General features: G+C 51.3%; 2 protein-coding genes across 3 annotated transcripts in view; both read right to left on the bottom strand.

Annotated features, from left to right (window-relative positions):
* Positions 1-4,850, bottom strand: part of KLHL40 (kelch like family member 40) — a 29,862-nt gene extending 25,012 nt beyond the window's left edge. Inside the window, exon 1 of one of the 2 annotated variants that reach the window (XM_075082188.1) lies at positions 3,518-4,850. In XM_075082188.1, coding sequence (XP_074938289.1) covers positions 3,518-4,663 — 1,146 coding nt within the window. In that variant the 5' untranslated portion in view covers positions 4,664-4,850. The remainder of the gene's footprint in view (positions 1-3,517) is intronic. The other variant, XM_075082189.1, reaches the window with a different exon arrangement.
* A 4,689-nt stretch (positions 4,851-9,539) lies between these two features.
* HHATL (hedgehog acyltransferase like) lies at positions 9,540-23,841 on the bottom strand. The gene is made up of 11 exons (XM_075082183.1): positions 23,627-23,841; positions 22,998-23,065; positions 22,507-22,620; positions 22,145-22,339; positions 21,106-21,315; positions 17,187-17,358; positions 15,437-15,581; positions 15,042-15,077; positions 14,107-14,308; positions 12,553-12,694; positions 9,540-11,281 (listed from the first exon to the last, which is right to left on the bottom strand). Exons 1-11 carry the CDS (start codon positions 23,730-23,732, stop codon positions 11,160-11,162), a joined length of 1,512 nt encoding a protein of 503 aa, XP_074938284.1. The 5' UTR covers positions 23,733-23,841; the 3' UTR covers positions 9,540-11,159.
* Between the last annotated feature and the right edge of the window lie 2,591 nt (positions 23,842-26,432).

Genomic DNA, 26,432 nt, shown 5'->3' with positions numbered 1-26,432 from the left:
ATTTCCACTAGGTGCATGCTGCTCAGGCACTGGCACAGGCTGCCCAGAGAGGTGGGGGCGTCACCATCCCTTGGGGTATTTAAAAGACTTGCAGACGTGGCACTTCAGGGCATGGTTTAGGAGACATGGGGGTGTTGGGTTGGTGGTTGGACTTGATGATCCTAGAGGTCTTTCCCAACCTGAATGATTCTTTGATTCTAGGTGGAAAATGGTATCAAGGCAACTATGAACTATTGAAAGAGCTCAGACTCGCTGGTTCACAGCAGGAAAAGTTAGCTTGTCGGTTATTGTATCGAGCACTATTGTCTTCAGTGAACATAATGCATATGTTTGCATTGTAAAATCTTAATGTTTGATTGTAAACATGTTATATGATGTTTTATAAATAAACTGACCTTTCCTCTCTGTCTTTCTAAGGCGAGAGCTGGACACCCCTGGAGCTGCCAAGGGCAACAAAGGCTTGTGATAATGAGGGTGAGAGTAAGAAGGGACGAACTGGGACTCGGTATCATGGCGTGTCACCATTCCTGCCAAAAAGGCAATTATCACTGGTCTTTACCAAGGTGGATGGGCCACCTATATGGTTTATTATTTCATATTGGATGTATATTATATATATACACATATGCATATTTATTTGTATGCACGTGAATATACAATATGTATATTCAGGGTATATTTTAACCCAGAAAAGGAACATATATAATTATATATGTTCGATAAATAGCTTGGTAGCAGAGGAGGGACTTTGTGGGTTAAGTCTGGAGTGACATCTTGCAGCCAGTTTGGTGGGACTCTGCAAGATGAAGCTGTGATGCATCATTGCCTGAAGCACTGTTTGCTATGGGCTCGGGCCAAAGAGCTTCAGCTTGTTGGGTTGCCTCCAAAGACTTGGCCTCAACTGGGTGCCTGTGGTTATTGTCTCTTTGTAAGCTGTGGTCCACATACGTGTTATTTATAGTGCAATCCCGAGCAGCTCAGTCACCAGGATGCTTCCTGCTTCTTGATGGATTCAGCATTGTTTTCAGGTCATAAATCTTAGGAGTGACAAATAAAAGATACCCTTTTCCATCTGAAATGTCAATGGAATCATTTTGTTCCTGTCAAAATTTGCAAGGCCTCTGGGATTTTTCAGCATTTTAATATTTTGGTGTCTGTCCTTAAGTCTAAACTACCCCTGACCTAACTCTCCTGACTTCAGCAGGAAGAATGTGAAATCAGGGAGGCCAGAAGCTGTCAGAAGGTACAAGATGCTGCTGCACTGACATGGTGAGTCAAGAGTCCATTGTACAGCTGCCTACCTACGTCTGTGTGAAGTTTCAGCCTAAAAAAGGCCCACAAATCTCTCTTACTCATACAGAAACTGTGAGCTATGTTACAGCACTGATGGCAATAAACTACACCTTAGCAAACTGATGGCACCTTCCAGCCCTGGGACTTGTCCGCACCTCCCGTGCACGAGCGCTACAGCGAGCTGTGAGGGACCACTGTCCCCTTCTTGTGGGGAAGGAGCTAAAGACAGCCACACAATGCCCAAGGCATTTGCTGCTGAGTCAGTGGCAAATTTGGAGCTGAATATAGAAATCGTGCTGTTTGCAGCTTAGGATCACAAGAATCATTTAGGTTGAAGGGTCCTCCAAAGGTCGTTTACCCAACTCCCATGCTCAAGCAGGTGCAGCTTTGGTCTTAAGGCAGATAGCTGGGGCTTTGTGCAGTCAAATATTAAATATCTACAAGGATAGAGGCTTTGTGACCCTGCTCCATTACTCCACCACCTCTGTTGGGAAGGTTTTCCTCATGGATATCTGAAATTTCCTTTATTGCAACTCCTGGCCATTACTTCTTGTCCCATCTTTGTGCAAATCCAAGAAGAGTATGCATCCCTCTCCTGTGTCCCCTCCTGTTAGGGAGCTGCAGACACCAATGAGATCTTCCCTTCCCCTTCTCCAGGCTGATCAGACCCAGCCCAGCCTCTCCTTGTACCTCCTGTTCTCCAGCCCTGACCATCTTGGTGGCCTCTGCTAGACTCATTCCAGTACCTCAATGTCTCCCTTGTACCGGGGAGCCCCAGACTGGACACAGCATCCAGACGCAGTCTCACAAGGGTACGAAAAAGGGAAAAAACAATCACTTCCCTTGACCTGCTGGCTGCAGGCGTGCTGAAACAGCCCAGGACATGATGGACCCGCACAGCCCCTCAGTGAATTACCTTGCTTGGCCAGCAACTGGACGGGGGGAGCATTGATCTTTAGCCATAGGTTTGAGCTGAATACAAAGCAGCCCGTCTACCTGCTCTGTGCAGGTGGGTGATGGAGCTGCCCACAGCCACTGTTGTCATCCGTTGTCCAGTGCAAACGGCTGTATCTCAGGCAGCATTTCCCCGTGCGCTCCCACTGCCTTCCTCCTCCACCCTGCTTTCTAGGGCTGCGGTTTCTTCCTGCTGACTTCTCATTTCACAGGCTTTACACAGGTTGCATAGGCTCCAAAGCCTGCCCCTTTCCAGGTGAGGACAAGCATGGTCCCTGCACACGTGGTGCAAGTGTACAGAGCTACCCGTGCAATGAGGGAATAGAGGGATCAAGGCTGTATGTCTTGGCTTGGGAACTACCCTTACTTTATCCTTTCTGCCTGGACATGTTATTTTTTCCTCTCAGAAGGAGGATATGTGAGCCATGGGAGAAGAACAAAAGGATTTCTGGGTATGGGGGGAAGGACAGACTGGATTTCTACAGGGTCAGCAGGACGGGCAGGCACCTTGTGTTAGCTGTCATCAGGGAAGGTGCTCTTGGGTTACAGCCCAGGCCCGGGGCTCAGATTGCCTGTGCGCAGCTTGATCTGATTACAGCTTTGGTTACTGGTGAGTTAGAACAGCGACGTTTCTTATGGAGGATCCCAAAAGATGTCACACCATGGTTTCTCCCACACATGATAGAAATGGCCAGAGACCCTGAGCTGGACTTGGCACACCTTCAGGGGCAAGAACAGCGCTGGAAATGGGGCACACGTTGGTAGGTAGGGACATACCCTGTGTCCTTGGAGTGTTTGCTCTGTGGCTGTAGCTACAGCTGTTCCCTTTGTTGGTACCTGGCACCTGGCAAAGACACTTTTGGGTTTTGCTGTGGGTTCATAATGAGGGAACCTGAAAGACGTAAAGCTGAACCCAGACCTAATGCCATCAACCTTCCGGTTAATGTGCCCTACAGCAGCCAGAGCTGGACCAAACACACTGTTCAACGTGGTCCCCTATTTTTGATTTGGATTAGGAAGGGTTATTCCTATTACCTACCCCTTCAAACCTTCTTCCTCAATGACTAGAACCACCCCCCCTCAGTGGGATCTGCCTTAAAAATACAGAGGAAAGAATCTCTAGTAAAACAACTCAGATGTTTCACCTTCATTTACAAGTTGGGCTTTTTTAACATCACATGATAACATATATTACTGGCATCACATGGAAGCTAAAGAGTGATAATGTTCCAAAGTGGTCAAAGAAACGAAAGAAAGATAAAGCTTGTACCTGTAGGAAGTAGGAACTCATGGGATCCTCTTTGCTGTCCTCGTTGTAGTACAGTCCTCCAACAATGAAGATCTGATTCTCTTTGGTCACCAGGCTGATATGATTCTTTGGGATTTGGGTAGATAGGGAGGCAAAATAGCACTCATTGGCTGTGGGATCATATGCCACTGCTCCACTGTCGCTCACCATGAAAATAAGGTCCTGCAGGAACATCCCAAAGCGCATTGTGTCATTTAAGATCCCTGGGAGAGCATCCTCCTCTGTATCTTCCTCCTCATCTACTGCTCCATTGACAACATTGTCTTTTGCTTGCTTTTCACTGCTTTTCTTCACTTTCTTCTTCTTCACCACAGTGAATTTGCCTTTTTGGGCATCCTTCACCATCTGCAGTTTCTTGAGCAGCTCCGGGCTGGCCTTCACCATGGCGTGCTTCTCCACGTGGTCCTTGATATAGTCATTGGGCATGAGACGGAAGCGGATGCTTTCAAAGATGACAGGCAAGGCCTTCTGCCGGCTCTCATGGTCCTTGGTCCCCACCCACTTCATCACTACTTCAAAGACCGTCTCTTCTTTCTCGATGTTGAGGGAGTCACTGGAGATGATTGCAATAAGCTCATCCGGTGAAAGCTGGTAGAACTCCTCATCCCGAGAGACCAGCGCAAAACGATCGCAAATGAAATCCCGAGCTGCCACGGCCAGCCGGGCGCAATCCAGCATCAAGCCCAGCCTGAAGATAGCCAAGCAGTTGCTGAGGCAGAGACGCTTCTGCAAGAAGGACACGCAGACAGTGAAGATGGAGGGGATCTGGAACATGTTGGCCACAGAGAAGATGTCCTGCACGTTCTGCTCTGTGATCTCCAGCTCGGAGGTGTAGATATAATGGAGGATCTTGCCCATGACATCTGGATCCACATCTTCCAAACTGACCTCCCTCTTCTTGCTCTCTTCCATGTCAGAGAGGAACATTGCTCGAAAATATGGGCTGCAAGCTGCCAACACCAGCCGATGGCAGGGAAACTCCTTCCCCTTGACTTTTAAGACACAGTCCAGAAACTTATTGTGGTCCAACATGTCTTTGAGTCCATCCTGGAGGAGAGTTTGCTGGTAGAGACGCAGTTCTTCCACTTGATCAAAAGGCAAACCCATGGTGAAGAGTAACCGCTCCTTTTTTTCACAATCCTTCTTTTATATATATATATGTATTTATGAATATCTCTATACCTGAGCCGTTGGCAAAGAAACTTACTCAAAGCAGGGCTCGCGGGTCTCCCTTGCTTCCAGACCGTCAGCACACTGGGAATGTGAAATGCTTGCTAGTATCGCAGCTGTCTGTGTACTTCAGTTTCCAGCGTAGGGCTTTATATATAGGCACAGCGTTACAAAGCTTAAGGAATCCATACTGGAGCATGTGTAAGCCGATCACCCTTTAATATGACACATTGGACAAGGAGGAGGGGAGGGGGATGGGGGAACAGCTGTACTTCCAGCCTCTATGCTTCAGGAAGGGTCTGTCAGCCCATGAGTCACGGCGGGGGGAGCAGGAGCTTTGCTGCCATCCCATGACAGGAGACGCGTGTGACCCATCGGCTCAGGCGCTGCGCTGGGGAAACAGCTTCTGATGAATCAAGCATCCGAATCTGCCTTCTGGGTCATGAATGGCAGGGCTGGGACCTTCTACCCTGACACCACTAAACCAGCTGCTCTGAAACTGCTAAACCTTTTGCTGTGCTAAAAATAGACTGTGAAGTCAAAGCTGGAAAGATGCAATAAGGGAGCGTCTTATGTGGGCTTTGTGGCATCCCCGACTCCAGCCAGCTTGCTCCCAGGGCTGCTGTTCTGCACAGGTTTGTCCTTTATTCTCCTCTGGAGTCAGTTTTCAGAGGTCTGGAAGGGGATGAAAAATGAAGATAGTGCTATTTATTTACACCCCTGTGTGGGTTATGAGACCTATCCTGGAAGTTACATAAAAAGTCTCGCTAAAGGAGGAGGCTCGGGGAGCCTGGGAGAGGGATGGCTCTGCTCTGTCTGCAGTACGCGCATGGGCTGCACCAGCACAGTCTCTGAACACCTCATCATTAACAAATCCATCTTCTCCACATCTTGGTGACAGAGAGAGTGTCTGAGGCAGAACAGAAGTAAAGGGAGCGCAACAATGGGCTTCAACTCAGATTAGGACATCTAAACACAGGTACCTTTTTGTGAGTTGAAGGTCTCCTGCTAAGGTCTGCTGAGATTCAACACCCCCATGTTGAAGTCTAGAGTTACAGTGGGACAACTTGCCTGGCCGTGAGCTGGTGCTCCAGAAAGGCTGAGGTCTCCAGCAGGTCTTGTGTCCTGCTTCCATGCCCATGGATGTCTAGGAAGCCCCGTGGGGCTTCAGATGGCTGGTTCAGGTCCAGCTCTTCCCATGGAGCTCATGAAGAAGCAAATTAGTTGTGACAGACATGGATGAGCAGAGTAGCTGTAATTATTTATACCTATGGTAAAACTTATACATTAATCTGTTTTATTGTATCTCTGTTGCTATGGACCCGCTGGGCTGGCTGACACTCAGTGATGGCACAGATTTAATTAATGATTTAATTAAGTCTACGCAAAGAAATTAGTGTATTTAAAGCCACATAACCCCTTACCCTGGCATGGATATATGATAAAAGTGCTTTGTGCCATGAGGGTTATCTACGTAAGTGGGACGAGGGAGGGAGCTATACTGGTATGAAGCCCTTTTGTACTGGTAAGGTTCCAGCAGCATCTGGGAGGTACCAGTATAGCAGGGAAATAATCACAAGCTGTTTTTGGAGCTCACATCATCAGCTCTTCTGCTGCGCTGCTTATCTGTGACGGGATGAGACAATGAGCACTGATCTTTGAACTGGGTCAAACTTCAGAAACGTTCCTCTGTTCCCAGACATCTGGGGCTGGACAACCCCATCCTCCTCTCTCCCTTCCCTCTGCATTAGCTCTGCACTGTCCTAAGTTTAATCTTGCGTTGTCGGGCTACCAGCTGGGATTTTCCCCGCTCTGCCTTTAATTACCCTTGAGTCCTGACTTGTTTTCCTTTTCACTGTGCTGCTCGGCGTGTGCTGCCATCCGAGGTTTGCTTCCACATTCCCCATGTCATGAGGTGTCGCTGCTAAAAATGCAGCTACAGCTCATCCCTTCCCACTGGAGCTCCTGACTGATCGGTGGGTCTGTGGCTTCTCCCACGCAGGGAAAGAGCACTGTGCTGCTCCCGACCTGCTCTGGGGTCTTCATTGGCTTCAGCAGCTTTGCACAGCAGCTGGACCAGCTCCAAGGATTGGGGAAGCAGCCCTGGTTTTTCCAAAGCACCGTCTCCTCAGTGCACTCTGTCACTTGGGCTCCCTACAGCCATGGGGAGAGACAGGTATCTCTGAGAGTTGGTTCACTGCACCTTAGACACTTGCCTGAGGTGAGAGGACTCCAGTGATGTCCAGCTATTCCCACTTGCTCTTGAGAGAGTTTAAGTCATGGATTCAGACTAGGCATCCTTAACTGTTCCCAGTGCCTCCTGGCACCACCAGTCCTGGGATGCTGTCCTCATGACGGCTTGTGGCAACCTGCACACATGTGACCCCTGCCTTATGTTTCCACCATTTTTTGCTATCAGCTCAGTACAGCAGCTGTCCCAGTCCTTGCCATCAAAAAGGATTGTAGATCGCATATACGGCCCAGACTGGACATACAGGCTGTCCCCTATGTGTTAAACCCTGACCTCAAATGGTCTGTAAACCTCCCTGCCTCCTGAGCATGGATGCATTCAGCTCAGATAAGGTTGATTCCTCCCTAGACAAGTTTGTGCCACAGCGTGGTGGGACAGAGGGTTGATCTGGTGGACTCAAGCACTCCGAGGAGCTCTGCGCCATGGAGAGGTTCACATGGTGCTAATGGGAAAACCCAGGGGTGCTCTCAGAGTCATGGTGTACTGCTCCTGAACCCTCCTGGGGCTGGGTGTGAAAAGCCAGCAGTGCTTTATGCAGCTCAGATGCACAAGCTTCAGATCCTCTCACTCACCGTGTATTTGATGCTCAGATTACTTTCCTTCTTATATTTTAGGTTACATGTTTCCAGCCTGGATATCAAGCACAGTATTTCTTTCTCACTTGTGTGTCTTCCCTCATTCCTGGTTTTCATTTGTTCACACTGGTTGGTTGTTGCCATTTTACAATATGTTTATGTGCAGGAACATCGATAGGATTTTTTGGGGGCTTGGTCTGAGCCTTCCTGGACTGGAAAGCCAAGGGCCAATCTGGTTGCTACAGGAGATTTTTCTCGGATGATAGCAGTGGAATTTCAGGCAATCATCAACTATGAGCCCTCTGTAACCATTATCTCTTGAGGGGGCTTTGATCACAGTAGACCTGTCCCATCTGTCTTCCATTTGCTGGGTTCAATGTGTCACCACTAAGGTAGGCTGGTCTCCAGGCAAGTACCAGACAAGCCCAGAGGGATTAGCAGCTAAAAGCAGATGAGATGTCACACGTGGATACGATAAGGGTGAGCAGTGGTCATGGTTACCATTTGGTTATCGCCATCAACACATGAATGGGTGGATCGACTCTCCCAGAGTACCAACCCCCGCCCCAGAGACCACTGACTGCTGTATAATAGACAATACAGCCCTGAATGAGGTGGGCTGTTCTGAGATAGCCCTCAGTTAACTGGCCTCAGGTGTAACAGGGCTACAGCTAGTGATTTCCAATGACCAATGGACTAAGTCGGTTATTAAGCATATCTCTAAGTGGTCAATAGCCCCCCCCCAACATGGGAGTGGATAAGAATACATACAAAATTTTAGAACAAGAGAGATTAATGCAGGAATTACAGCCATGCCAGGCTGAACAAGACAGGGTCCAGTGTAGGGCTATTAATTTGGATTTGTAGTGGCAATAAATAATTGCTTTTTCTTAGTTTCTCAGGCAAGTTTTACTAACAGGCAGGGAATAACCAGATCAGACAAGACACTCTTCTCCAGGGGGGAAATGAGCAGTCGATAAATCCCACTCCATGGAGGCATACACTGAGGCTGAGGGTCTCCTGCACAATGCTGTACAGTGAGATGTGGTTGAGATAGCACCACTTGGGTGCTCCTGGCCCACCAGACCACCTGGGCTTCTAACAGCAGTGATAAACGAGGGCATAACTTCAGGCAAAGGGGGGCAAAGCCCAAGTTCTCCCATGAACTGTCTCTCTAACAAATCACTCACTGGGTTGGTGTCTAAGATTATCTCCTCCTGGCAGCTCCAGCAGATGCAGCTGCTGGGTATATTTAGATCCTTAGTGAATGGGTTATTTTCTCTCCTGGAGTATCCAAGTCAGGAGGGCAGTGCAGAGTCACTGGGCTTCGCCGTGTGAGTCACCCACTTCGACACCGGTAGGTGGGTGACTCTGCCCTCCCAGGCAGTCAGGGTCCTGAGCTGAGCCACCTGCAGAGACAGAGCCCTTGGTCTTGGCAGCTCAAGGTGGCTTCAGCAGTGCGAGGACACCCATATGGAGGAGAAGAGCTGAATTTTACGCAGGGAGGAAGCACATCACGTCATAGCTGCTTTGGTGGTAAAGAGTAAATCTGAAATAATGGAGATGCCAAGGAACACCTACCAGCAGCAGATCTGTGTTAAAAAGGGGTATGCCTGGTAGCTGAAGGGGTTTTGGGGATGTGACTAGAGATGCCACCAAGGCACAATACCTGCTGCTACTGCCAATATTTTGGGTCGGGCTCTCAGAAATAAAAACTACATGGATGAAAGTTTGATGGCAGTAGGCTCGTGGTATTTCACCAGTACAAAGGGGGAGTCAAAATAAAGGTGACTATTAGCCAAGATGCAGCCAAACCTCCAATCTGGTGATGCTGCTAAGGTGGGCTTCTGTCAAACTCAACAGCGTCTTATCTTGTGTCACAGTCAGGGGTGGGACGTGAGGAATTGCAAACAGATCCTAGTGTCTCTCAGCTCTGATGGCAGGGCATTACCCACGGTGGCACCTGCATTATAGCCGCATAACGGGTGGACAGATTTCCAACATTTATTTACTACATAAATAAATGACATTTATCAGGGACTTCACAAATACCTTTGGCAGAGCTGGAAACTGTCTGCGAACCAATCCTCTTTCATCCAGAAGCCAGAACACACCAACACCAAGCATCTCAACCCACATTACAAAGTGGTCCAGATTCTGCCCTCCCCAAACATCAGCAGAACTCAGACATAAGGCCACTGAAAATTATTCTAAAGTGTAAGAGAGACAGAGCTATTTTCCAGTTATTAACCCATTTTCCCCCCAAGGCACTGTGTTTCACACATGTTCATTTAGTCAATGCGCTCACTATGCAGCGTCCCAAAGTCTACTTCTCCAAGCAGTAGGGTTTCCCTCCACCACAAGGTCCCAAATCATCGCTCTGCAATCAGAGTCTTTCTCCTTTGGTTGTACATATGCGTGTGTGCTCATACAGCCATGCAGTCATGGGCTTCGGCTATGTGCACTGAAGGCTGTTGAGCAAAGGGACGGATGGATAGAGACGAGCAAGAGTTGGCTACAGCATCTTCTGTTCCTCTGCCATGGGCAGGAATGTGAGCTTAAACCTTTGTCCATGACATGTAAAAAAATGCAATTTGGTTTTGAGTCCCAGGACACGTGGCCACCACGACCACCTTGCTGTGATACATCGGTCTCAGGCCCAGCAGCAGAGGGCCCTTTGGGTCTGAATTGGGGCCTGGGGAGCAAGAGTTGTGAGCCGTGTGTTGTGTTTCTTCAGCATGCCTGCTCTTCAGGTGACCCGTACCCAATGCACGATGCCTGTGAAGTGGGTATGGCTCCCTCGTTCTTATTAACTATGTCTAATGTTGGCACTAAATCATTTTTTTCAAGACATTTAGCACTGAAGGGGCCTGTTTTGCAGCATCATAACAGCTATCATTCTGCACCGCTGACAGTGGTGGGAAGATAATTACCCTTCAACGTGCTGTTCCTGATCCTCCTTCCCTTTGCTATAAAGACTCTGCTATTTATTTATTAGCCTCTTGGTAGGTATAGATCATATATTCCTTACTGCACAACCAGAGATGCACTTGACAGTGGATGCTGACCATTTCGTGTAGTGAAAGAAACATAGGATGCTTGAGCTGGAAATAACCTGGAGATGGTTTTCTCAGAGCAGGCTCAACTCTAGCTAATCCCTTTCTCAGTCCTGGATGCGTGGTCCACCCTAAAGCCTCCAGCTGCGGGACTTGGAGAGTCTCCTCTGGGAGACATGGGCTACAGGTCCTGTGGGAGAGCTGAGTGCTGGTGGACCAAGAGTTATGGGAAGCAGGGGGTGAAATCTCTAGCTCTGCACAATGTCAGAGGGTCAGAAAAATGGTGGGGTTGGCTGGCGTTAAAGAAATGTCCCGGGAGCCTGCCTCAGCCATCTGCCGCGCACGGGGAGCCTGAGAAACGCTCACTGTGTCTTACAGAAAATCTTTCCTGCAGCAAGGGGGTGACCTGCGCCTTCCAGGTGACTTCTACATGGGTGAGCTACAGCAGTTCGATTGTCAGGAGTGCTTGGAGAGCCCCTGCCAGTGGCTGGCCTGGCAGCGGTGGCTGGAAGGGAGATGAGGCTTTGGGACAAGCCTGCCACTGCCTCCCTCTACTCCACCTTTGCTTTGTCACACTTCTCCTCCTCAATGGCCAGGATGCGCTCACGCTCTTTGATCAGCTGCACTCCGCAGTACGTGATGAACCAGATGGACAAGGTGCTGACAGGGAAACCTAGAAGACGGAGGGAGACATGGTCATCTTGGTACAGCTGCTTGCCTAATAGGGCCAGCTCTTCTCCAGCACTGCTGCCTCCCAGGTGTCTTTGGGAGGTCCCACAAGTTCATGACGACCAGTGACATTTTCCATTGTGGATCCAGCCCTACAGCTTCACTGAGTGAAGAGAGAAATTCACAGGTTCAGATTTTAGATGAAGCAGTGCCTGAGCCCACCAAGGCATCATGGACTGTGGTTAATGTGGGAACATGCTGGAGTGGCTTTGAACACTCCCTTACCTCCAAAACTCCTCCTGCCCCCCAGGTTCAGACTTGGTGGTTGACTTTCTGCCCATTCAACCTGCCCATGTCCATTGTTGTTCAACGCTGTGACCTTCTGGAAGCTTTGTGCCCCACTGATGCTGAGGATCAACCCCAGCCTTGTCCCATACCTAGTGGGGACACAGTGTGCACCCAGGAAACACATTTTTTTGTCACCTAAGTAAATGACTGAGAACCAGGAGCTCTCCCTCCACTTAGGAAGGATCTGACGACATTTGTAACCACGAGTCTGGTATCCACAGCAGAGGGGAGACACAGGATTTGTACCTGATAAAACAGGACTTCTGAAATGAATAATGCAACCAGCAAAGGCCAGCTAGCTCAGCAGGCAGGCACTTCTGGCATACTGAGCCCAGAGCGTCACATTATCCATTTCCTATGCCAGCCCTGTCCCAGAGAGGGCTGGAGGACATAGGCTCCCAATGGCTATTTATACCCTGGGCTGCTCAAGAAGACCTCAAAATAGTGCCACCATCCACTGATTAGAAATGTACAGATAAGACTGTTCATTAGAAGCCTAGGATGAGGATTCGTACCTGTCACCTTCAGGTTGATGCAGGAGTAACTGCTAAGGCAAAAGGAGATGAGGCAGGACAAGGAAATCCCTTTCTCCAGCAAGGGAACCATTTCACAGCCCACATTGGTGCAGCAAACGTGGCCTTTGTGGTGCTGCAAGGAATCTAAATCACAGCATCAGACTGAGCTAGGAGCTGTACAAGCCCATCTGGAAGGCAGCTCATTCCCAGAGAGCTCACACAAAAAGGATGGGAGCTAAGAAACAGCTTCCTGCACCTTCTGAACAATAATTAAGCACACTCGGAGCAGCCACATAACAAGCCGATGGCCAGACCACCAAGGGGACTCTGAAGGCCTAGCTGTCAGCTCCCTTACCAGCTTCCCCCCATCAAGACAAGGGTGCCTCAATGGGGAAGGCTGGTAGCATCTTACCCGTCAGAAGTAGTCTCTTGGTGACCAGCAGTGCAAACTCCAGGCTGTTGAGTGCTAGGATGTTGTAGAGGACGATGGCCCAGAAATTTGCCGCCCCAAAAGCTGCCCTAATCCGCCGAGACATGGCTGCTGACATTTTGGCCTGTGGAGGGGAGAGGAGCAGAAAGTGAGGAAAAATGGGACTGTAAGGAAAGGGGATGGATGGGTCCAACTCCAGCCAAACACCAGCTGGGATTGCAGAGGGGCAGGCAAAAATTAGAGCAGCTTTTATTATCTCCGATGAAGAAACATAAGGACAAAGTAAAACTGCTGGACTTAGATGCATTTGGGGCTCTGGACCGGTGTTTCAAGGTCCCATGGGTAGGGGCAAGATGTTATACATGGTTTCATACTAATTGTTATGGCTGAGTACTGCTTTTTTCATCTGTTGCCTTGGGTAAGCCATTCCTCAAGGCAGATGAATGCTGTTGTATACCAGGATTATTAGTCCTATGTGCAAATCAATCCCAGCTCCTGGTAGAAATAGTTTCTTAGGAATTAAAAAAAAAAAAAAGAAGCTGAAAACTGGTGACAGCAGCAGAATGAAATTGTCACTGGCACATAATCCTCAGGAGCAGCTGCTGTGAGTGGAGCAGGGAAGTGGTTTATAGCAGCCTTCAAAGAGCACGATGAATCCCGAGGCCACTTAGTGCTGAGAATTGCGGTGCCGCAGGGGAGGAGATTTCACTGCCTGCGAGTGCTATAATCTGATTAGAAGTTCAACGAGGAGAGCAAATGGGAGGATTGCTTTCCAAAGTTCTTATTCAAAAGGAGTCTTTACTGAACTAGTTTAGGACCTCCAGACTTCAGTTTGGGCAAAACAAATAAGGAACATAATTTCTTCCAGGTTGGAGTTTCCTAAGCTTTTCTTCCATGTCCCTGAGGCACCTTGCTCCCAAACAGAGACAGGGCATGAAGCTTTGGAGTGGTTGGAAAATAATTCATTCTAGTACCTAAACATTTGCTTTTATCAGAAATCAGATCAAAACCACTGAGAACACCAATATGTTTTGCAGAACAAGGAGAACAATTTCCATATGGAAATGTATAAATGTTTCCCCATGGAGAGACCTCAGATTTTGTGTCCATCTGTGGCACTCTGATGCCTCATTGGGGCTGCATTCCTGGTTCTCCTGGACTTCTGCTTTCCCTCTGAAAGCTACACCCAACCTAAATTTCCCATGAAGCATCATAGGGCAGGTGGGAATTTGCTCTGGGTGGGTGGCACAGTGCATAAGACGAAACTACAGAGCATCAGGGCTGTGCTTCCCTTGCACAGCTAAGTACTCAAGGACACTGAAGGCCACAGAAGAGAGCTTCAGTTCTCCAGGCAGAAGGCTTGGACATGGAGCTGCATGACACGATCAAGGATGTTGCCTTTCAGTATCATCTGAAAATGGATCTGACTTGTATAAACAAGTCTGAGCTCCATACAGTCATGGACATTTTCCAGCAGCAGAGTTTGGCCCCAGACTCACTGATCTTCACCCATTCACTTGCAGCCCAGCTCCTCACCTCCAGTTTGGCAAAAGGCTCCCTCTGAAAGAACTTCTGCACCCAGAGCTCAAAGTTGAGGCCAAAGCAGTTGAAGACAGACCAGATGTAAACAATCTCACAGGGCCCCAGCCACAGGGTGGTGACGGCAAAGGTGGCGATGGTGGCCACAAGCTCCTTCATGATGTTGTCGTGGTTCTCTCCAATGTGGTCATACACGTACCTAACAGCCAAGGAAAGTGGTCAGTGTTCCCCATGGTCAAGGAGAACCCTCTGGATTCCCTCCTTCCACACTCAACCACAATGTTTTGGCTGACGCTTTCCAGCAATAAACTGATTTTTGCTACAGTCCAGCTACATGTGGCTCATTTTCCTCACATACCTCTATCTCCTTAAGGACAAAAAAAACCCCTTTTCCCCTCTTTCAGATAAAGGGCTGATAAATTGTGGGGATCCACAGAGCTGCAGGCTATCTCGTGCTTGCTGATGCACGGGATTTCAGCACAGAGGAGCCACCACCTTCAGTACATATTTGTCGGTGTGTACTCATGGGTGAAGAGAGCTGTAGAGCTGAGGGACGTGTAGATGGAACTCGAGCCACCCTTGTTAACCAGAATATGGGAGACCGGTGCTCAATTCCCCTTTCCTCCTGGTGGAATATGAACCTGACCCTTTCTCCCTTGAGGGAACACTAAAGCCACCAGAATTAAATGGTTTTCTGGGACAGGACTCTCTTATTCCCAGCTTGGGGTGGGTGGGGAAAGGGGGCTGTTGCACTTTGTGGCAATTCAATGGTCTTAGGGATAAACAGACTGAATATGACTTGATGTTATAGTGGGATTCACCCAGAACAAAGGAAACCTCAGCATTGGGATGATCAGCATTTAAAGCTTCGTAGCTACGTGATGAAAGAGAAGACCCCGAACCAGACTAGCGACAGTTGATTAGACACTTACTTGCATAGCCAGTCATTAATCCCTCTGTCAAAATGCCTAAAATACAGATGATAAAAAACATGTTAAGACATGCAGTATGATGACACCCTTCCACAGTCAGGCATAGACGGTACCTGGGCACCTGGTGAGGTACTTGAACCTTGTTCACAACAGTTCTCCACGCTCTTTCCTTGAACATTTCCCGTTACCAATGTGGTTGTAACCTATCTTATCCATTGCTTCCTGCCCAAGAATATTTCCCTGGGCTACGGCCAGGGCTAGACTATAGGTTCACTATAGACTGTTCAATGTAGGTGGCCTCCTCAGAAGCACAGTCCAGACCTCCCCCCCACCGTGCACATTTCGTTCAGGTCAAACACTCAGTCTCTCTTCATCAATGCACGTAGGGTACTCACGTTTCTGCGAAGACATAGAGCATGGTGATGCATTTTGGGGGCTGGGGTGGGTCCAAGTGGTCCAGTCTGGCAATGGTGTTGATGACCCCAAACATGACAGCAGCTTTCACCCAGTCATACACCAAATTGGAGTAGGCCAAGCCAGCTGGAGCAAAAACAGTAGTCAGACACATGAAGAGGCGCAGGGGATGTATAAGCTTCAGGACTTTGGGGGACATCATGTCCTGTGGGAGCACGTAGTCTATTGCAACAAACATAACATCAAGAGGACAGTCTAATGCTGCCTTGGAGCAGCAAAGCTTTTAAAACTAAGTAGCTTTTTAAGAAGCTTGAACCAAAAGGACAATATCTTCTTGAGGTATTTGGGATCAAACTGTTTATTGGTCTTAGTAGTCCAAGAAACTCATACAAATCTCATTTCTTCCAGCACAAGATCTTTCCTCCCCCTCTAAGACTTGTTAACCTATGACAAACTCATCACAGTTCTTGACTCTGACCGCCAAGGTTTTATTGACACCTTCTTTGAAACGCACCCACCCCCAGCATTTTGCAGCCATAGACGTAACACTGACGTTATGGCAGAGCTAGGATCAGAATCTATGTCCTAAGAAGGGGTCTGACACTAGAAACAACCCTTGCAGGAAAAAAACACCAAAGATTTCAAATTCCTATGCAAACAGAAGTTAAAATGCCTCTGTCTTGGTGGGATTCAGCTCACAGATTAAAGGGCCATACAGTACATTGATGTGACCCATACCTGAGCTCCCACCGTGGATAAGGCGGATCTGGTTGGTACAGCCAGCAGAGCCTGCAGAGGAGCTCAGCTTGGTCAGTCCACCCAGGTCTCCTAGGACACCCTAAATCAATGCTAGTGCCATTCTAGCTGCATTAGGATTTTCTCCTGGCCTCCAGCTGGCACTCTGGAGGGACACGGGGCTTCTCCAGCCCCTGTTTGCCCTGTACCAGCCCCGTGTGGATGTCAGATACCCTATGGTCAGCTCAGATGCTGCCATCAGACATGTATTTGGCCACCTGAAATCCTCCATCCAGCTGCCAGCTGAATGCCAGTGCTGTCACCACTGCTCATCCAGGAGTTTGGTTTCTGGAGGTTCCTAGTCCAGCCCTGCTCAGAGCATGGCTAGTGTCAAACGGAGGTCAGGTTTCTCTGAACCTTGTCCATTTAAGCATCGAATATCTCTATTTTTGGAGAATCTATAACCCCTCTGTGGCACTGTTTCAGTGTTTGATCACTCTAAGAAAATATATCCTTACATGCAATCCAACTTTGCCTTGCTGCACCTTGTTTGCTGTGTCCTGCTTCTTCCCTGCCAACCTCCAAGAAGAGTTCACCTTCTCCACAACCCTCCTTTAGGTAGTTGAAGACAGCAGCTACAACTCCTCTGAGATGCTCTCTGTATAACCTATGCCCTGTGGCCATTTCAGTGGCGCACAAACACCCATAATGGGTGGCCACCTGTGAAGGCATCCGAGGTACCAATGTGCCCCTTGCAACAGCACGGGGTTGATATTTTAAGGTCTGAGCTCCTTTCCAGTCCAGACAAAGGCAAAGGGGATGGCTTGGTATTCAGCATCTTAAACCCTGAGCTTGGCTCAGGCTTGGGCTTTACCCAAACCTCTCCAGAATAGCCATTGATGAGGCCTCTCAGTAAAGATGGATGGAGATCTGAATCACTTGCCGCTGCCTTGAAGCTAAGTACAGGTGTGAGCATGTCCAATCATGGCCACTCACCCAAGGACCAGTCTGAGAGGCGGTTCACAAACTTCAGGTCAGAAGGAAGGGTGAGGATGTAGAAGAAGTGGAAGAAGATGTCCACAGCAATGATGGCCCCCATGTGGAGAAAAGCATGGACCCGGATGCTCCTCATCTCATCATCTTTGCGTCTCAGCTCTCGGGTGCTCACCTGCCAGGATGGCAAAGCAGGAGAGGGCTAAGCTGAGAGGCAGGGTGGGCTGCATGTTCCTCCATCCAGAGAAATGGTCAAGGTCCGAATTCAACACTGTCCTTTAGAAATTACACCATGGACTACACGGCCAAAATCTCCGTTGATTCAGGAAGACCCAAAGGACTAGTTCACATGAACACATCCACAGGGAGCAGGTCCCACCCACAGCACCCCCCAACACCCCAGCCTCAGTGATGAGCACGGCAGCAACGTGCATCCTGGATCGCCCTCCTCGCAAAGGCTGTTCCCATCACTGGGGTCTCCAGCAGAGCAGGCACGTAGCGTGACACAGCAGCGACAGGTCTGGCTGTACCTACAGGACTGCAGGTGGGGTGAAAGCCTTACCGAGCAGGGAGCTGGGTTTTTTGCTTTTTCTGCAGGGACACGTCCAGAAAGTCGACCTTGCTTAAGGGTGGCCCCTTGCACAGGTCACTAAGGGGGAGCAAATTCCCACACCCACCACATCTACAGGATGCCACAGCCTGCAGGGAAGGACATCTGCATGCCCAGGAGAGGCTGGGAGCAGGGCTAGAATCCCACCTGACAGCTCTGCCAGGGCCAGGTGAATTTTTTTGGCCAGGGTCATTTGGGAGGAGGAGCAGGAAGAGGAAAGCTGATGGTCTCTGGGGCTTCTGCTGCAGACACCTGCTGTGAATGAGAGGGAGAGCTGCTCGAGGGGCCACCCTGCATCGGTTGGGACCTGATCGATGGGGGTTTTGTCTCTGCTGTCTCTTGTACAAACAGGGGCCGGGCTTTGCCTCCAGGAGCTGTGATGTCTTTAGCTGTTGTAACATTAAAAAGAAAAAATCATCAGAGCAAGCTTTCAGGATTACACTGGGCAGACTGATGTCCTTGCTTCCCCGCATCGCCGTAAAAATTGCTGCTGTATTCAAAATCCTCTTATGTTTATTACTTTGCCTTTATTCCCTGCAAGAGGTGGGAGCTCTCCCAACATAATCCACAGGCTGCCACACCAGCCCCGTTGTCAAATCCAGATGATTCCTGAGAATTAAAGCCTTTGCCAGATTTTTTTTCATGTCTGTTATATGCCAAGTGCTTTAAGGATCTAAAGAGGCCGCTGGACCCTGAGCTGGAGGAGAGGCCGAGGGAGGACAGGCTCTGGCACGTGGAGACGTGTGGGAGGACACAGAGCTCCCCTTTCATATAATTATAGAATTATTTAGGTTGGAAAAGGCTTTTAAGATCACTGAGTCCAACTGTTAACTTGACGCTGCCAAGCCCACCACTAAACCATGTCCCCAAGCACCATGTCTACACGTCTTTTAAATCTGTCCAGGGATGGTGACTCCACCACTTCCCTGGGCAGCCTGTTCCAGTGCTTGACAACCCTTTTGGTGAAGAATTTTTTCCTAATAACCAATCTAAACCTCCCCTGGCACAACTTGGGGCCATTTCCTCTCATTCTCATGTCTGCGTGTGGTGGCACCACTCTGCCACCTTCCCCTTGGGATCAGGGCTGCATCCCCCACACTTCCAGCCCTACAGAAGTGAATTTGTTCCTTTGATCCTAGTAAAGAAGATGCTTTTCAGCTCAAATGGGGCTGCCCAAGCCCTGGTACGGGTGAATTCCCATCACACATGGGTGTGTACGGGCTCCATCAGGATGGAGCACCAGTAGGAGCCAGTGACAGATCCACTCCCTAACTGGGCCATACGCCCCACCCTGGGGAAGGGACCTCATCTACCTGCCCCCGTAATCGCTGTTGGGCAATTAGGAGTTCACCTCTGCAATGAGCTGCAGCTCCAGCAGTGCAGGGGGGCATCTAGCCAGGAGATGGCAGTGGTGGCCAGGCCGAGAGAGGACCCCTGGCTGGGGCACGGGAAAGGGATTGGGGATTTACTCCCTGTGCCTTTGGTGTAAGAGATCTAAGCAACAGAGCCGGGAGGATTGCTCATTACGTGGCTATAAACGTCATGGTTTGGGGCTGTGCAAAGGGCACAGGACCCTCCAGATAAAGCCTTGTAGGGCTGGTGGGAGTTCAGATCTTGGAGACACCAGCAGTTTAATGCCCTGATTTATGGATACCTGGCTGCAGCGTTAGTATAAACCAGGGCTGCTCTTCTCATAGGAAAGACTGAAGGAAACTGCAGAAGGAAGAACACAGGATGAGGAGGGCACCCCGGGGTACTGCACCCCCTCCAGAGGGGCTTGGGCAGTGGGGCTGCTGGAGCCACACTCGCCTGGACCTCAGCCTGACAGATAAGACACAGCTGGAAAGATGAAGCCTTAGGATGAAACATTTCTTCCAGCAGCCTGGGAAGAAGAGCTGGTGCTGGTCTGCTGAGAACAGGCTGGACTCAATGCACCATGAGCATCCCTCATGGGGGACACCAGAGCTGACCTTACGATCTTCAGGGTCAAATGCTGTAAGAATCCTTTTAAATAGATCCTGCAGTACCCAAGGAATCTCAGTCCTGCACTCTCATCCTTTCAGCACGCAGCATGAGGTTGTTAATGCCCCAAGTGGATGAACTAGCAAGGAGTAGGGCTCAATCTGCTCACTGGAGGAAACAAGACTAGTGCAGACCCTTTCTTAGGCAACCACTACCAGCCCAATGCTGGAGAGAAGGTGCTGGGCTGGGTGGGTCTTTGGTCTCCTGCTCACCAGGGAGGCTCTGGCTGCTCACCCCTGCCCTGGGCTGGTTTTTCTTCCGAATTCACAAATGTTTTTCCAAAACAAGCATCCAGATGTCAATTGGGATCCAAAAATTCAATGTAGATGTTCTTCTTTAAAATGAAACAAAGGGGTGGTGGCAATCCTTCCCAGCACCATTGCTGGCCAAGCAAGAGGTACTGCTTGCTAAGGGAGGGACTGGTTTGTTTTGATGACCAAGGTTGATCTTTGATGTAAAAAGACATTGGGATGGGAAAGGTGAGAAGGGAAAGATTTTTGTTTGATCCTGGGAGGTGAAACAGCCCCAGAGGCTGTCTAGTTCCAGCCTAAGCTTCTGTTGATGTTTTCCAGTGCTCTTTGGGGTCTGGTCTTCAAAAAGTGCCCTTGGTTGTGTGTGATACTGGCAAAGACTTGGGGCACCAGAGTATTTCATGGGGAGGAGAGGAAGCCCCTGGTTGCTGAAACACAGCTTTCCACCCAATCTTACTTATTTCTAGAGAAGTAACTTCGTCTTAAGAAACACAGACCGTCTCCAGAAATTCATGTTCCTTGGGCAAACCAGCTGGATGGAAACGTGACACGTCCCTTGCTGTCACAGCCACCAGCATGCAGAGGTCCCGTGGATGGGCACCACGCGGCCGGCTCTCACCGTGGCCTCCCGGCACCACACAGCGGGGCAGCATGGAGCTGCTGGGGGACAGCACTTGGAAATCGAGGCACCGAGCAGTGCAGGTGCCCAGCGAGCAAGGCCATGATCTGAACCCTCCCCTCCTCATCCCAGCATGGTGTTTTCACCATAGCAGTGTCTTCCCTCCTGTACTGATCCATGGGAATGTCCAAAAACCCAAAACGGAAAGTAAAAATATCCAGCACTTTATGTCTCTCTCCCCAAAAATCATGGCATCGTTGCACAACCCAGACTACAGCCACAGACTCTACGTGACCACAAGAAGCTCTACAACTATTTGCACCTTCATAGTGGCAAACAGTAGGTTTCTTGTAGGCATTAAACCCAAGCAAATAAACACAGGGAGAGGTCCTCCTCCAGCCCGGCCTCAGGAGCACTCACCTGGGCATGGAACTGGTCAAACGTCATGACAGGCCCGAAGAAGAAGAAGGGGAGGTAGAAGTTGTACTTGAGGAGGTCAAAGATGGAGTAGATGCCCTCTTTCCTCTCAGAGCTCTCGAGTGCAAAGCTCATGCAGCGCATGATGGTGAAGCCACTTCCTCCATAGAAGAGGACATCTTGAAGATCAAAAGCTCCTGTTACAAACCCGCTCTGGATGAGAAACAGAGAGTTACCACCAGGAACGCGGGGTCACTTCTGTGCTCCCTCGCTTTGTGGAGACCATCACTTCCAGGGCAGTAGGCAAAGCCTCTAATTATGCTCCAAACCCAATTGCTCCTGGAGCTAATGAGTCTCGCTGTTTGAAGGAGAAACCTGGGGCTCAATTTCCTAGCTGGCTCCTGCATCCCAGAATAGCTGGGAAGTGGTAGATCCTTTTGGCCATGTCTTCGCCGAGCAGGCTTTGTTCTGGGGTGGGAATGTCACCCTGTCGCAGGGACATTACCCTCCCCAGGAAGTGAAGGAAAGCCAGCACAAGCCTGATGGAGAGGGGGGAATGCATTTCAAGAGGTAAGTGGCAGGCAAGGACAGGCAGCACTGTCCTTCAGAGGGACTGAATAGCTTTATAAGGTCCTTCCCGGGCTTCTCTCCACCCATCAGTGAGAGAAAGTCTTAACTGCGTAGAGACATAAGAGATAGGCATAAGCATCACTGAACCCATCCCAGCACTGTGTTACAGGTGGGGAAAGCGAGGCACAGGACAGGAACACATCTTGCCTGGCTGACAAGCTGTTGCCTAAGCAGCAAGAAAGACTCAGGTGTCCTGAGCTCTGGTCCAGCATGAAGCCACCAAAACACGATATAGCCATTGCCGGATTATCCCCAAGCTCAGCAGCACAGCAGTCCCCTCCCTCCCAAACCCTGTAGGAGCTCTGACATAGCCAGGAGAAGTGCCCAGGAGCCCTCCCTGGAGATGTGTCTCTCTCCTTGGGTTTAAGTGGGCTGGAAATGAGGCGGATGAGTGGTCTGAGGCAGCACCTACCTGCCAGGAGCTGAATGGCTCCACCTTGAAGGAGGCGAGACAGCAAAGCCCTGCCACGTAGCAGAGCCACTTCTGCTTGGCCAGTGCAACAGAGTAGAGGACAAGGCAGTGGGAGAGGATGATCATCAGGTAGACGAGCCCCATGCTGCCCAGCACGGCCAGGACCCCATACAGCATGTACACCACGGCCCGGTGCTGCGAGAAGAGAGCAGTCCCGACCTGTGGTCAGCTTGGTGAAAGCCCCAGCCCTGCTCCTCCTGTCCTAGAACATCCCCCCATCCTAGAACATCCCTCAAGACCCCTCCACAGATCCCAGGTCACCCTGGTGCTTTCAAATCCATCCCACCATGTCCCTGGCTCACCTGTGGCACAGTCATGGAGCAGATCTTGCCGAAAAGGACATGTCCTGAGAGGGCGAAGATGATGACGTTCCTGAATGAGGTGAACCACATCACCCACTCGAAATCGGCCACGTCCTGTGGGAGCAGCACCGGGTGCCTTACTTCCCCCAGCCCTCACACCCCACCCCGACGCCCATCTGGAGGAGAAACCACAGAATTTTCAAAGCCTTTTCTTCCCATTTTTCCACCCATGGGCTCCCAAGCGCTTTAGTTTGGTCATAAAACCCCAGGCAAGATGTGCAGAGGTTGCTCGTCTCGGTGCACACAAAGCAGAGCATCCACGGCGCTGCAGGGCTGAGATTTTCCTGACTAGTTCTTTAGGGAGGAAAATACGAGTCACGTGGACTTTGCAAAAGTGTGTCAGCAGCAGAAAAACCAGCTCTGCTTCTCCAGCGGTCAGCACCGACCATGTCGCCAGTAGCTAGAAAAGACTGAGTCCTTCCTCCGCTTACCATCTTCCTGCCGAAGTAGTGCCACCCTGGCTTTATGCCATCCCGAAAGGCCTTTCTGTTCATGCTGTCTGCAAAAGAACCAGAGTTACGGGGGAGAGAAACAGCTTTGGGAAATGGGGCCTGGGTTTTGGCAAGGCAGGGAGCCTTCCTCACCATGATGACGAGCCGTCAGGGCTCAACCACCCCACCCCCCAGAGCGCCTAATTCCCACGGACAACCATAGGAATCAGGTACCTCAACTGTTTCGGTGAGAATTTCCAGCAAAGCCTTTTTGCAGTGCACATCCTGGGGAGCCCTGGTTGATCCCATGCAATTTTCAGCTTTTTGGGCTTCCAGACATAAAGGTGGGGAGCTGGACCTGTGTAGGCAGGGTGGGTGCCTGGCACGTGGTGGGAAAGCTGTGACGTGCCAGCTTGAGCTTCTCGCCCTGAGCCATAGGAATGGGGACAAGGGGGGTAACCAGGAAAAAGGCAAAAATCCTTTTTGATCCTTGCAAAGGATCCTCAAGCTGTTCTCTGCAAAAATTAAAGCCAGGGATCTGCTGCTGGTATCGTCAGCCATAAAAGCAGCCGCCTTGCACCCATCCTCCCTCCCAAGCCCCCTCTGAGTGATGCGACAGGGAGCGTTACCTCTGGATGCTTCGAAGATCCCGCTGCCGCTGTACACCACAGCACATGTCACGGTGAGAGCATAAAACCCCAGCTCGTAGCTGGGGAGCATTGTTTTAACCCCCATAGCGGCCCGTTATCACCCCAGCTGGTGCAGGGGATCCAGATCTGGGAAAGGGATGGAGAAGAGCAAAGAAAACCAGGGGTGAGCGCTCACCTGCCCCTCAAACACCCTAAATTGCTGCTGGTCCTCAGCAGCTCCGTGTTGTGGGCTTCCTTGAAGGCTGGTGGCTGAAGGGAAGGATGTAACACATCAGGCTGAACCCTGAGAAACAACTCAGGTGCAGGGAGAGAGGTTGCTGCCGAGCCCTGCTGCAAAACCCACCCAGGAGCCAGGATTTAGGGACAGCTCAGCCTGGTGGTCCTGATAAAGGGCTCTTCCCAGCGGGTTGCATCCATCCCGATATTCAGAGATGCTCTGAACACCAGCCTGCCCAGGATGCGGTTCCTCCAGCATGTCTCTGATGCCCCCCCCCCACTTCCCAACTGGATCCTTGGAGGGGATCCAGGGTAGAGCATGAAGATGGAGCATCCATACCTGTGCTGGAGGGGACATGACGGGGTATCATTATCCCCCTGTCCTGGGCTGCTGCTCACCTTCAGCTGGGGTTTTGCCCAGCACCGAGCTCTCGGGGGGCTCCTAAAGCCCTGTGGTCCCAAACTGCTCCCACCCACGACCCTTAGGACCCTACCGGCTTGGCTGAGCCCCCCCCGGCAGCATCAGCAGGGCTCGGGGAGGGGAAATGCCGACATTCAGCCCCGCAATTAGCCCTGGGTTTAATTATTCCTGCCAAGGCTAATTAACCCCGCTACGTGCCTTTCAGCCCTCCCCGAGCTCCGCAGCCTCCCGCCCGCCCGCCCGGCGGCTGCTGAAAACGCATTATCAGGGCCGGAGCAGGCGGTGTGCGGGGGGGGGAGGACGGGACACACGGACACAGGACACCCTCCTCCAGCCCCGCCACCCTCCCATGAACATCCCCCGCTCGTGGGGGCGGGGGACAGGGACGAGGGGGGACGGACGGACGGACGGACCGACCCCGCGACGGCGCGGGGCGCTTGGAAGGGAATAAGGAGCAAAGCTCTGCTTTTAGGCAGCAGTAAAAGGCGACCCGGTCACCCTCTGCTTTCGCATCTGCCCCGCACAGCTTTTCCCGAGGGTGTTTATTTAATTTATTAAATTTTTTTCTTATTTAATTCTCGGATTTTTGGTCACTAAATTTAATAGCTGTTGGCGGGGTGTGTGTGTGTCGTGGGCAGTGATGCGGGGTGACCCCCATCCTCCCCAGAGCTGTGGGAAACGCTTTTTCCCGGCGGGAAGGGCCCCCTCCCGGGTCGGGTGCAGCCCTGGGGGGGTGCGGGGTTCCCCCCCCCCACTCCCCGCGGTGCGGTGCCGCTGCGGGCGGGCGCGCTGCCACCCCCTGCGGCGGGAGGGCACTCGCCGAGGTGGCTTCCAAGAGCTTTTAAAATTCTTTTTCACGCTTTTTGAGGCTTCTTTTTTATTATTTTTTTTTTTTGGGGGGGGGGGTAAGGCCACCCCGCAAATGAGCCGGGCGGGAGGGTTGAACCCCCCCCCGCCCCCGTTGCCGCTGGGGACGCTGCGGTGGGCGAGGGGTGCTGGTGGGGGACCCCTCGGCCAATTTTAGCTCTTATTGCTCCCGGGCTACCGAGTTAGGTGCATGCGGGGTGGGGGTCCCCAGCACAGCACCCCCACCCCCACCGCCGCTCCACCAACGCCGAGCCGCAGCAGGGCAGCATCATCATCCTCACAGACCACCCCCACCCCCGCTCCCCTCCGCCACCCCCGGCCGGGCAGAGGTGACAAAAAGCCGTGGAGCTGCGGGAGCAGCGTGTCACCACCCCCGGCGTGTCCCCGTCCACCCCCAGCCCCGCATCCCTCCCCGCTACTGACCTTGAGCCCCGGGGCCGCGGGTGGGGGCGGGCGAGGGTGCGGGGAGCGAGAGTGCGGGATCCGCGTCCGGCACCGCGACGGGGGGGGACGGCAGGAGGGAGGAAAGGGATGGGGGGAAAGCGATGGAGGGTTTTGGGGGGCTGTTGGTCTGCCCTACAGCATCTCTCAGCCCGGCTTGGAAGGAGGGGGGGGGTGCGGGTGTATTTTTGGGCTGCCGTCCCCCACCTTGCCCCTGGAGGAAGTTTGGCCGGGAGTGGAGCGGAGCAGGCGGGAGGTGTTTTTATTTTAGAGCAGCACTGCAGAGGGGGGCTGGTTCAGGAGCTGTCTGTCACGGCAGCTGCTGGAGAGGACCCGTGCTGCCTGCCAAAACTCACCCCGGGCCAGGGAGCATGGCCCGGGGGTGGCCACAGGAGCCCCCACGCAGGGACCGGTTCCCTCCCAGGGGTGTTTCGGTGCCCAGCTTTGAGCCCTGCAAAGGAGCCCCCGTGGCTTCGTGCAGGCAGCTATCATTGCACGGGGATGGGGAAACTGAGGCACGGAGCCAAAAGGTGCAATTGCTTCCCGGCTCGGGCAGTGGTTTAATCAGCGCGGGGCTCGGAGGTTGCAACATCTCTACAAACCACCTTCGGGGGCTCCTTCTCAGCGTTTGGCACCTACAACCAGAAGAGGGGATAGAAAGGGTTGTGGTTTCCGTTATTATGGGTTACGCAAATACAAGTCAGTCAAGGGTAGGTCAGCACAGCGTCAGGCCCGTCTCCGTGCCCTGCGCCGAGCTCTTTCTACCAACCCCCTATGAAATCTGGGGGAGGTCACGCTGGGGCCGACATCCCTGAGCATCTCCTGGGCTGCCTGGAGGGT

This window comes from Phalacrocorax aristotelis, chromosome 2, assembly GCF_949628215.1.
Source record: "Phalacrocorax aristotelis chromosome 2, bGulAri2.1, whole genome shotgun sequence".
Lineage (NCBI taxonomy): Eukaryota > Metazoa > Chordata > Aves > Suliformes > Phalacrocoracidae > Phalacrocorax > Phalacrocorax aristotelis.
Note: the sequence above shows the minus strand (reverse complement) of the source record. Positions and strands in the feature narration are given on the sequence as shown.

Coding starts and splice junctions, on each gene's coding strand:
- HHATL (XM_075082183.1), bottom strand. CDS start 23,732: ATGGGGGTTAAAACAATGCTCCCCAGCTACGAGCTGGGGTTTTATGCT. Junction 23,066..23,626: donor GATCTTCGAAGCATCCAGAG/GTAACGCTCCCT, acceptor GTTCTTTTGCAG/ACAGCATGAACAGAAAGGCC. Junction 11,282..12,552: donor CAAGAGACTACTTCTGACGG/GTAAGATGCTAC, acceptor TCCGTCTTCTAG/GTTTCCCTGTCAGCACCTTG.